This window comes from Gavialis gangeticus, unplaced genomic scaffold, assembly GCF_001723915.1.
Source record: "Gavialis gangeticus isolate Ggan-Ray unplaced genomic scaffold, GavGan_comp1, whole genome shotgun sequence".
Lineage (NCBI taxonomy): Eukaryota > Metazoa > Chordata > Crocodylia > Gavialidae > Gavialis > Gavialis gangeticus.
The window spans coordinates 5,100,473-5,112,148 of NW_017729019.1; the positions used below are offsets into that span (position 1 = coordinate 5,100,473).

The 11,676-nt window shown below is 46.4% G+C and overlaps 1 protein-coding gene across 1 annotated transcript in view; it reads left to right on the forward strand.

The window, feature by feature from the left end:
* The first annotated feature begins 6,776 nt into the window (after positions 1 to 6,776).
* SLC6A17 (solute carrier family 6 member 17) overlaps positions 6,777 to 11,676 on the forward strand; it is a 60,227-nt gene continuing 55,327 nt past the window's right edge. Inside the window, exon 1 of the mRNA XM_019513878.1 lies at positions 6,777 to 7,062. Coding sequence (XP_019369423.1) covers positions 6,777 to 7,062 — 286 coding nt within the window. The remainder of the gene's footprint in view (positions 7,063 to 11,676) is intronic.

The following is an 11,676-nucleotide window of genomic DNA, read 5'->3' on the forward strand; positions in this document are numbered from 1 at the left end:
TTTTTTTTAAAAAAAAAAAAAAAAAAAAAAAAAAAAAGGCTATTTTAAGCTGTATCCTACATCTGTTGCTAGGCTACGGTATCAGATCCTTTGGCTTTTCTGGATCAGAATGTTCCTAAAATGATACAATGGAGTAGTCTAACTATTCTTCCCTGACTGATGCAATAAATTTTAATTGTATAACAATGACCCATTCATGCAAATGTCTCACAACTTGATGGCAGTTACTACAGGAAAAGAGTTACCAGTAGCAACAGCATCCTTTACTACAAGTGCCATAAAATCTCAGGCATGATTGTCACAAGGTTGGGTAGAAATATTATTTTTTTTCCTACCTACAGCATTTAAGGAATAGCCAAGGGCTTAATCCAAAGCCCAGTGAAAGCATTGGGTGCCTTTCCACTGATTTTAATGGATGTTGGATCAGTCCTTAAGTGTATTATATCTGTGGCTACATCAGGAATAGATCTCCCTGCTCAAAACATAAGATAATTTATTTGTACTTCATAGTTATCTTGCTTTGAAGCCACGGTGCTGCAGGTAAGGTGCTAAAGCTGATGGGGCCCTTACAACAAGGGTAGGATAATGGGCTTGCTGGACCATTGGTGTGCTCCAGCTGGATCTCCATATGTGATAGTAGTTGGGAAAGAAATCTAAAAAGGGGATAAAAACTGTAGCAAGCAGTAGTGTGGGGAGATCCCTGACCATCGCACAGATGAGGTGAAGTCCTTGGAAAGGGACTGACGCAAGTTCTGCTCAAGGCATTGTTGAGATGACAGGCCTCAAGCCTACTCCTGGAGTCCTGCCTTTCTGCACCTGCAAGAGCTTAAAAAACCCAGCTGGCAGGATCCTATCTCATTCAGTCTTGAGGCTTTTGACTGCCAAGCCAACTCCCTATGTATGATAGAGCGACCTAAAGGTTATTCTAACTTCCATTAGCTCCTGACAGCCTGAAGGGGGACTATTTTGGTATTATCCGAGCATAGGGGCAGTCCTGCCATACTCCCTTACTGCTAGCTACATCCTCTGTGTCAAGGTGCAGGTAACCTAAGAGCCTCGTTGGTGGCCCCTACCTCAGGGGAGAGATTTTCTCACACTGTGGATGTCCTCCTGGGAAGCCCTTTCAGCTGGATTTGAGGTTGCAGCAATGGCAAAGGACGGAGTAGATTTCACCTAGCCAAGGCTGGTGCTTAGATTTTAAGCATAAGTTTGTAAGCTTTGGGAGCCCATCTTTTCTCACTGGCACCCACCAAGGAGCCCAACTTTGGCATCTAAACTGGGCTCCCTCCAGTGACAGCTCTTCAAAGGCATCCCTAGGGAAATCTGAAAACTCCAGTTCAGAGATGTCCCTGGTATCTTCCTTTTCAAGTCAGCAGGGCTGCCCTAAGAATGAATTTGCCATTCTTTGTTTACTGGTGTTGCTCCTTGGTACCTAAAATTGATGGAAGCATTTGTTTTACATCTGCATGTGACCTGATAGAGCTCTTCATGTTATTCTCCCAAACCCAGCAGCGTGAGAGAGTGCTAGCTGTTGAGCACAGCCAGACAGCACCAGCATGGAAGAGATAAGCCTGCGGAAATCTGTACAATTATGGGATGTTCAGTTTGTGCATCAGTGAAGCAGTTGGGAAGAGCATGGGGTGGGAGGTTCTGAGGAACTCCTGCCTTGATTCCCTAAAGAGGGAAAAATCACCATAGAGATGAGCTGAGATGATGGCAAGTGAATTGGAACAATTGCTATCATAATATAAGGACCTGGAGATTGCAAAGATTTGTAAGACACTCCAGCAAGGGGCTCTGCACAGGAGAGCAGTCCCCGCTACTTTGCCTTTTATTTTCCATCCTGTACTTGCACAAGGCAGCAGCCCCATCTTTATGGCTACTGATGCTTCATATTACAGTAACACAAAGGCCAGAACTGAGATCAGACCCCTTTGCGCTATGCACTGTACATAGACATAGTAAGGGACCCAGCTGTGAAGAGTTTACAGCATAGGGCAGACCGAGGCTGTGACTTGACTAAGGTCATGCAGGGAGCCCATAGCAGAGCCAAGGTTACAACTTGCCACTCCAGTTTGGTGGCCTACACGCTTGGCTTGTCTTAGCTGTCATTTGTTATCTCAATTCTCACAGCCCAGAATAAACTTAGGCAAATGCAGCAGGCCCCCAGTCCATCCTCCTCCCTGATTTCCTCCAGTCGTTGAGTAATGAATTGTAAATTGTGCCTAATGCATTGCTGATTGCTCTGATTGAATCTTTCTGCAGAGTTAGTACTACAGAGGTTGCTATGGGTCCCTGGTGATTGATATTTCATGAGCCACAGACCCTTTTTTTAGGGCCCTTTTTTAAAAGGACCAGCACATTATACAGTGCATTTTTTTCTCAGGAAAAGCACAGTTTACACTCCAGGCTGGACACTTAACTCATTATTTGAGCCAAGGCAGGGGTTTAGAAGCATGCCTGCCCTGTGAAGTCCCTGGTTCAGTTATATTGACAGGGCTCTGACAAAGCACCAAAGAGGAGAGAAGAAAGGGAGTGGAGCATATGGACTTCTCCTCTGTGGCCTTCCCTTCTCTGAGAAGTGGGGAGAATGAGCAACCCAGCAAGGATGCAGAGACATTATCTCACTGTACAGCAATCTGCTTGGGCACTGGAGTGGCTGCAAGGGAGCAGGCTGCAGACAAGGCATGCTGCACACCTGGGGGTCCTCCACTGTGACGGATGCATGATCAGTTTGTCTCTATTTCCCCCCACTGGCAGCCTTCCTTTCTGCTAGCCCTGTCTATCAGTCCAACGGCAGAGAGAGAAGGTGGAAGCACTGCCCTCTGTTCAATGATTATTAAATGCAAAGGGCTGTAGCTTACCTTCCTGTATATAAGTGGCATTTTAGACCACCAAAATGCCATTTGGTGACCAACGCTGTGCACATAGCTAATTGGGAAGGGAGCAGAATGTCACCCCAAGTGTCTGAACATACCTTGGCTTATATCTACAGTGCCTGGGATTCAACAGTGATCTCCCATACATGTATTAGACAGGCCCAGGGCTACTTAGTTTCTAAAAGCTGTAGGAATCTGGTCCATGCAGTCTGGCATGGCCTCCTTGCCATTTTGCAGCTCTTGCTTCATCCCTCACTCTGCCCACCTCCCATAAGTAAATTTTTCAATGTAAGGAAAGAGAGAGTGAATAAAGGTGGAAGGATGAAATCAGAAGAAGTAGAGAAATAAAAGCAAGTTATCACTATGTAAAGCTCCCTTGCTGCAATTATTTCTTGTTCTGCCCACTCTAGATGGGGAACTTTTGTTGACCATCTTGTATTTGAAAATTACTCTTAAATCCCAACCCCAGTGCTTCCAAGCATTCCCCATACATCTGACTTTCTGGAACTCTAATAATTTTTATTGGAGAAAATCAGAAAACTTCTATAAGAGCAAATCTCTTGTCTTGTACTGGTGCCCTGGGATCTTTCCAATTTGTCATCTTGAGTCTGCAAGATGCTCAGCCCTGCTGTGGTTCAGGCCTCAGGTTTGGCAGTATTCTAGAAAGAGTTAGGGAAGCAAGCACAGAGAGGAGAGGGGAGAGCAGGGCAAGGAGCCTCCCCACCCTCAAAATTGCCATCTGTAATCAGACAAGGGCTCTGCATAGTCCTGGATCATGGCTTATCAGCTGGTTCAGAAGGAGGGGCAAGAAATCGTAACAAAGAAGGATGGTGGCTGTGGAGGGGTGGGGGTGTAGTGTTTTCAATGAATACTCTCTCTTTCTTGGTCATGACAAGGAATTGAAAAAATAAGGAAGAGTGAAACACTGAGAAATCCCAGATACATTGATAGGATGGATCCAACTCCTGTTAGAAAAAAATCCCACTGATTTCTGTGAGAGCAGGGTAGGTCCTTAGCCCTTCAGTCAGTGACATTTGTGCTATATATATATATATATATATATATATATATACACACACACACTCCCATGCATGACTGTATCTGTCTGGCAGTTGGCTCACTACGCTGCCTGGATGGAGAGGCGGGGAGGGGATGTCAGATGTTTGCTGCTGCTGGGACTCGAGTCGCATTATTCTTCCCCCCTAGGAGTGAGTGGTTTTGCAAACTGCACACCATCACTGAGGGTAGTACCCATTCAGCACCTTCACTTCAAGCTGGTGGAAGGGCCACAATATCCAGTGGATTCATTTGGCTTGCCAGATCTCTAGCTAATTTATGGCTGGGCTGCAAACTGCAGGCGGCATAGGAGGCCAGAGCCCATGACTAGACAGGAGTGCACACACCCCAGCACTGCCTGATCTTGGCCTGAGGAGTCTCTGAGACCTGGCATAGCCGTGGACCTGCTCACCCAGAGATTCTGGGAGATCAGGGTCAGTAGAGCAAGCTCGCTCAATGACCGAAAGCATTTAAGGACAGGCCACTGGATCATAGTGTTGACAGTTTTATTCCCATGACCTCAGTTCTGAGTCCAGTTGCCAAGTCCTGTGTGAGAGCCTCTTCATGGAGTTATGAACACAGGGAGGAGAGACCTTGGCTGAGGCAGTTTTATTTCTGCAGCATGCACACAACCCCTCCTGTGCACACAGGCCTGTATACAAGCACACCCCTACACAAATATGCACTCATTCTTATACACTCGCACAGATTCAGCCCCTGCCAGGGTTGGTCATAACCCTGTCTACTTACATTTACACACATGCACTTATTCACCCACCACACCCCTATATCTATATATCACATACACATACTTATGCACATTTACACCTGCCCCTAGGCCAGTTTACAGAAACACACATGCAAATTGTGTTGACTGAGGTGAAATCAAAGGAGCTGAGATTAGATTTTCAGCTTGAAAAATTAGCCCACAACATGCTATATCTTGCATTGATCCACACTGAAAACTCACGCTACATAAAACATGATCTCAGGAGATGAACCTGGAAAGCTGTTCATGAACAAATTCTGCTGCACTTGCTCATTATGACTAAACAAGCAGTCATATTTTTTTCACTGGGGAAACTTCCAGAGAAGATCCAAGGCCAGTGACTTCAATGGGAGTTTTGCTACTGGCTTCAACAAGAGCAAGAGCAAGTCCTAGGTTACTGTTTTGGTGTGCAAGATCCTCCACTAGTGTACATCCAGTTAGCTCTGTTGACTTCAGTGCAGTTACATTCACCTATAGCAGCTGAGAATCTGGCCCAGAGTTAGTACGTCAGTAGGGTGTTGCATGTAGGGTATGATAGTGGCTAGGCAGCTGGTGGGGGCTATAGTCTTGGGCTCAGCCACTGACTTACTGTGAGAACTTGGGCAAGTCATTTCATCTCTCTGTGCCTCTATGTCCCCTTTATCCATCTTGTCTGTTTAGGCTACAAGGGATTTAGTTAGAAATCATCTCTCCCCATGGTCACATAGAAGCCCTAACAGAATGGCACCTGATCTTGGGTAGGCCTGTTAGATGCTGCCATGCAATAGCAACAACAAGCAGTAAGGAATCTTATTCAGAGTTTTTCTACTGTGCATGGATCACCTGCGTAGACTTGCTCCATAATGCATAGCACTGATGAATGCACTTTTGCTGAAAAGGCAGAGTTCCTGTTAATAGCATAATTACACCGTAGAGTAATTGCTTCCCTCAAAATACACTGGTGAAAATGCTTCCCCATCATGGTTCTAATTAGAGAACACTTTCAGACGAAACAGACACCGTAATTCTTTTAAACAATATGGGCTGGATCCCTAGCTGGTCTAAAATGGGTGTAGATTCATCAAAGTCTGTGGGACTCGAGTGGTTTTCACCAAAGAATGGATCTGGCTCTATGCTAAGTAGCAACAACCCTGGGACACAGGGAGGCAGGTACGATCAATGGCTTTGCACACAGTGCCAATGTTCTGCAGACATCATCTGTTGTAAAACTGTCCTGAAAGATTTAGCTATGTGCTCCCTGGCCATTCAGTTGCTCTGATAACATCAGTGGTGGAAGATAACCTGGTATTTGCTGCTGTCATATAAACACAAGCAAAGCCTGTTCTTGGCTCAAACCATATTTTGAGTTGTTGCAGAGCTAGTCCTCAACTCTGACCCAACAGGATGGGCCTGGTGTTAGCCCCAAGGAGGGGAGAAGTGGGCAAAGATCATGCTGTTCTTGGACAGGCAGGCCAGGCTTTGCAGGGGGCAGCTGGTGTTCCTCCTGCCTGCAGACCAAAAGCCATTGAATCAGATGAAGCAGGGGGCATGGGAGACAGCTTGCTGGCAGGGTTGGGTGATATCATATCCATCCTACCTGGGGCAGGTGAGGGTCCTCTCCAGCTTTGATTCACCCTGCCCTCCCATCTGGATCAAGGCAAGGCCCCACTAGCAATGGTTTGCTAGAAGCTGCAAATTAAGCTTCCTGTTCCAGGGGAAAAAAATTCCCATTGGGATGTCTGAAGCCATCATCTCTCCCATCTGGACCAAGGAAAGGTCCTCAATGCAGTGAGATGCCAGACACCATCTGGACAGCATGAAGGCCCCATCAGAACTGAGGCCTCCAGCAGCTCAGTCTAACCCAGTTGCAATGTCTATGTACAGCCTGAGCCTCCCTTCACAGCTGAGCCAAATGGAGCAGGTTTTATGCTTTAATTGCCTCTGGTGTTCCTGTGTTGCAGGTCCCATTGATGAACAGGAACTGAGGGGCTGATTTCCAAAGCCAGCACTTGCTGCTCTCAAGGACATCCCCACTTCACATCTGTCCCTTCTCATCCCATCTGGACGCTTGGCGCCAAGCCAGAGAGTTCCCAATGCCTAAGAACAGCAAAGTGACGCAGCGGGAACACAGTAATGAGCATGTCACTGAGTCTGTGGCTGACCTGTTGGCCCATGAGGAGCCTGTGGACTACAAGCACAGTGTCTTAAATGTGGCTGGAGAGACCTGGGACAAGCAGAAGGATGCTGAGGAGGACCTGGACTCTGAGAATCGGCCAGCTTGGAACAGCAAGCTGCAATACATCCTTGCACAGATTGGCTACTCTGTGGGGCTGGGGAATGTCTGGCGGTTTCCATACCTGTGTCAAAAAAATGGCGGAGGTAAGAGACTGCGGGAGTTGGCATGAGAGGGCTTCGACCAATGCAAACCTAGGGGGAACATCCAGGGTCAAATCCTACCCTAGTTGCCTGCATGCAGCTCCCACTGACATCTATAGGTGTCAGTGCATGTCTAAGGGCAAAAATAAACCGTGTGTATTATTAGCACTCTTGGAATGTAGGAAAAACACCTGACAGGTATTTAGGAGTTGAAATTGTGCCACTCTGTATTGCTGGAAGGGAATTTGCCCATGATCTTTGAACTTGGCTTATCTTTGACCAACTTATAGGGTGGCCATCATAGAGGACACTTTGGTTTTCTGCTACTCTGTCCTCTGTTGATAGGAAATCCGGAAACTTTATGTCCTTTATTTTTCTCTCCAAGAGAAAAATAGAGGGCATAAAGGCATTCAGGTTTAGTATTGATAGAGGACAACCGGGTTGTCCTGTATGGTGGCCACCCTACCAACATAGGTAGTTCCACTGAAAACAACAATAGCTGAAGGTCCAGCTGCCCATTGATATGGACATCCTGTTTGCATGTCTGCATGTCAGTTCATTCATTCATCCATCCTGATCCTCATTAAAGAACATTCATATTTATACAGTTGTAGCCCAGACACAATCCTGTGCTTGCATTAGGCTTCCTTTGTGGGAAACTGAATACGACATCACTGTGGTGATGTCATATATTACAATGGAAGTAGACACTGGCATTTTACTGGTGACTTGTACAAGGATAGAAACTTCTGAGTTTTCTTCATGTGCCCATGAGATAATTGACGCTCATCTCAAACTGGTTTCACACCAGCATGACTCTATTTACATTAGTGTAGTGACTCTTGATTTTTCCCCAGCACGTGTGAGAGCAGGATCACGTGTAGTGAGTGTGGTATAGGAAATGGAGAAGTGCCCAGGATCCTGAATTTCTAGTGGCTTTCCCAGCTCTCCTATGGCCTTGTAATATAATCTTGGGTTAATCAGCTAACCACTCCATGCCTCGGTGCCATGACTGGTGACTAAGCTGCTCAGTTATCTACTGCTTCTCTTGGCAATTACTAGAATGAACTTACTTACCAGTACAGGATTCAGAAAGGACACTCTTCTTCCTTGCTTCCCCTTGTGTTTCCTCCACCATCGGCTAGCCCAGGCTCTGCTTTCTGATAACCACACATAGTCCCCACTGACTTCAAAGCACAGGGTCAGGCCTGCTGTGTTAGCCTGTAGGGCCTGGTGTACAGCTATGCCAAGTAACCCTGGCTCCTAATGAGAGCTACAGTTGCTGAGTGGATTTGAAAATCTGGCCTTCAGCACCTCCGCAGCACAGTACTACCATTCCCACTGGAAACTACATCTACCTCCATGGCTCACACTCCCATCATCTCGGGGAACTCAGTTCCCTGGGGTAAAATTTAGGCAGCTAGACCCTGATTCCTATTTGTTGTCCCCCCCCGATCACCCACATGGAGCCTTTTCTGGCCCTTTCCCTCCTCCTTGACCTTAATTGCAGTGCTGCATAATTCAGCAGCTGCCCAGATCCAGAGTTGCAGTGTCCTCAATAATTAACATGACTCTAGCCTCACCTCAGCGGTGAATCATTCTCCTGAATGAACCTGTACAGTCAGCACTTGCTACTTAAGGGCTGCTCATGCCTCCCTCACCTTTCCTTCCAAATAGGATGGAGTACACCATTTGCCAGCTCCAGGGTGCCTGCACTTTCCCATCATCTGATTCCCCTTGTGATCTGACTACACACTGACTGTGACCCTGTTTGGTTCAAAGGGAGGATAAGCTCATAGTGCAGGCATGAGGAGTTCCATTGCATTGCACGTATTTGAATTTGCATGCCTTGGTTAAAAGGGATTGCAGATACACAGTTATGCACATGTCGTTGTACTGCTCTGCACGTACATAAACACATCTGTATGGTTGATCGTACGTTGTCTATATGTAGCTGTGCGTGCATTGGTTGTATTACGTATCTGATTGTGTGCATGGATTGGTTGCACTGAGTGAGTTTATAAAGTTACCAGGAGGAGGTTGAATGCAATTACTGGGTCAGATTCTCCACTGGTGTAAATCAATGTAGTCTGTTGATTCCATTAGGGCTATGTTGATTAGGTCAGCTGAAGACCTGGCTCTATGGCTTCTGTGGTCCTCATTTACACCATGGTAAACCAGATCAGAACCAGGATGAGAGCATGAGGTTTAGTGAGTGGACTAGCAGTTGTGTTTCCTGGTTTTATTTCCATGTGTTGCTATTTCTTACTATGGGATCTCAGACAAGCTGCCTAACAAGTCTGCCTCTTGGTTTCTCCCTTGGCCCACCTCATCTGTGCTTGTGGGAGGCCTGTTCAGTTAATGGTTTTCAATTTAATGAAGTTGAAGAACTGGCCTTGTGTCCATTCAAATCCCCTATCCATTCTCCCTATCACTGGGTCCCCACTGACAGCTTTTGATCTTGTCTCACCTTTCTCCCACGTTTACTGTCTATGGTCCAATCAATCACTGCAATGTTTCCCTTACTTCTTCCAACTCTTGCCTTCTTGCTGCCCTCTGGAGAGGACGGCTGACCATCCAGCTTAGGGCATGAGGTTATGACTAGGGAGATGTGAGTTCAAGTCCTGGCTCTGCCATAGGTGTCTTGTGTGATCTTGGGCAAGTCACTTTGCCCAGCATCTCAGAGATATTTAGGGGCCTAAATGCCCACTGAAGTCCATAGAAGTTTAGGCACCTTTGGAGATGGTCTCTAGGCAACTAAATATTTTACAGCTCCGTGCCCTAGTTTTCCATCTGTGAAATGGAGATAATGGTAATGCTTTCCTGTTACACAGCCAGTGCCATGGGTATGTATAGACTGAAGAGCTCAGGTGTTATGGGGCAGGGGAGATGTGGCAGGGGCCAGCTCAGAAGTGTCAGCTTTCCTCTGACGGGGTGGAGTTGTTCCAGCCCACCACTTGAAAAAGTTGCTGACGTCTGCTGTAAAAGTATTAATGAACCTACTTTTTATCATGCTATCTCCTTAGCTTTAAGATTGTCCAATAAAGGAGCAAGCCAAAGAAGGACTTGCCTACCTTTGGCACTAAATGTTTTTTCAGGGTGGACCAGAATCACATTTAGGTGCATCAGTAGGTGGAACAGGATCAGGGCCCACAACTTCAGAGGTGCCCCATCCTTTCTTTGTGAGACACCACAAACATTCCCAGTGGTTTCTCATAATCAGAGGAGGCTGTGGGGACATTCCTATGACTTGCCGTAGAACGTTGTGGATTTTGCAGTTGTGACAACAGTCCAAACTCACAGACGCAAGCCCTCCCGTTCTGTTTTGAGCCATTCTAGGGAGGCTGGGACCATTTCAAAATTCAGTAACACCTTCCACATTTTTCAGCATTTCAAATGAAGAAAGACATTAGATTAAAGGCTGAAAAGTGCTCCTGAAATGCGGTGAGGAGGGGTCATAGAGTCCTGGTCATCCACACCCATTAGAGAGGCCTGGAAGGCTGTGCTAGGGGGACAGTGCTTAAGCTCAGAAAGCTGCAGGCGAACTGGACTGCAATGCTTGATATGTCTTCATGTCTCTCTCCCCACTCACACTACATGTAGGCCCCTTTTGTTTCCTTTCCACCAGTGTGAGATGAGTGTTAGATGGTGGGAAATTTCAATCCAAATTCTTTCTTCACACGGGGATGGCATTTGACCCACACTGCCCATGCAGGGGATGGGAGAATCTAATCCACTGCCTTCATTAATTTGTGTTGGCTGCAGCAGACATGCAAGGTCCTGATACATGTGTTGGGTGTCAGGCACTGACACGTTAATGTGGAATTAATGCATGTGCTTTCAGTTTGGAAGGAGCTTGCTGTTTGAAAATGGAGCAAGTGCCTGGCTTTAAAAAAAGAAAACAAACAAACAAAAAGTCTGCTGTTGTTGCGTCACTTTTTCATTAATAGATCTTGAAGCTCCTTCCAGAGAAGGTCCAGGGCAGAGACACAGCCAGGGATTGAACTGAAATGTCCTCAGTCCCAGCCCTAGTGCTCTGTCCACTGAATTATGTTGCCTCCTGCTTTGAGTCATGTAATTTAATCAAGTTATTTAGACAGGCAGTCTTTATTGTTTGTATAGTGCCTGATCCAGGCCTGGGGCTTCTAGCTGCTACTGCAAAGTGTATTAATACAATAACATTCATATTATTAACCATCATCACTACTATATGCTTAAAGGCAGGCACAAGTTTAAGTACCTGGTCTTTGGGGGCCAACGTGCAGGCTGACGTTGGTTGGGTGATGTAGTGAAACGGCTGCAGTAGACTGAATTGTGCACTCCCTCTAAGCACACTGAGCTTATATGTGTTAGATGAAACACCGCAATGCGCAGGGGTGGCAAGTTGTGTTTGTTCCTGGCAACAAACTCTACATATGTTGGAGAGAACAGTTGTGTGCTGGTAGCAGAGGGAGACTGGGCCAGATCTTCAGAACGCGCTGTGCTCAAGATCCCTCACAATGATGTAATTTTTCTTCCTGATTTGCACACCACAGTTAGAAATATGGGCATGGCGCTATCACATGCCCGTTTGGCATGGAGGCAGGTGCATATTTGTCCCTGCTTATGTGCATAGGT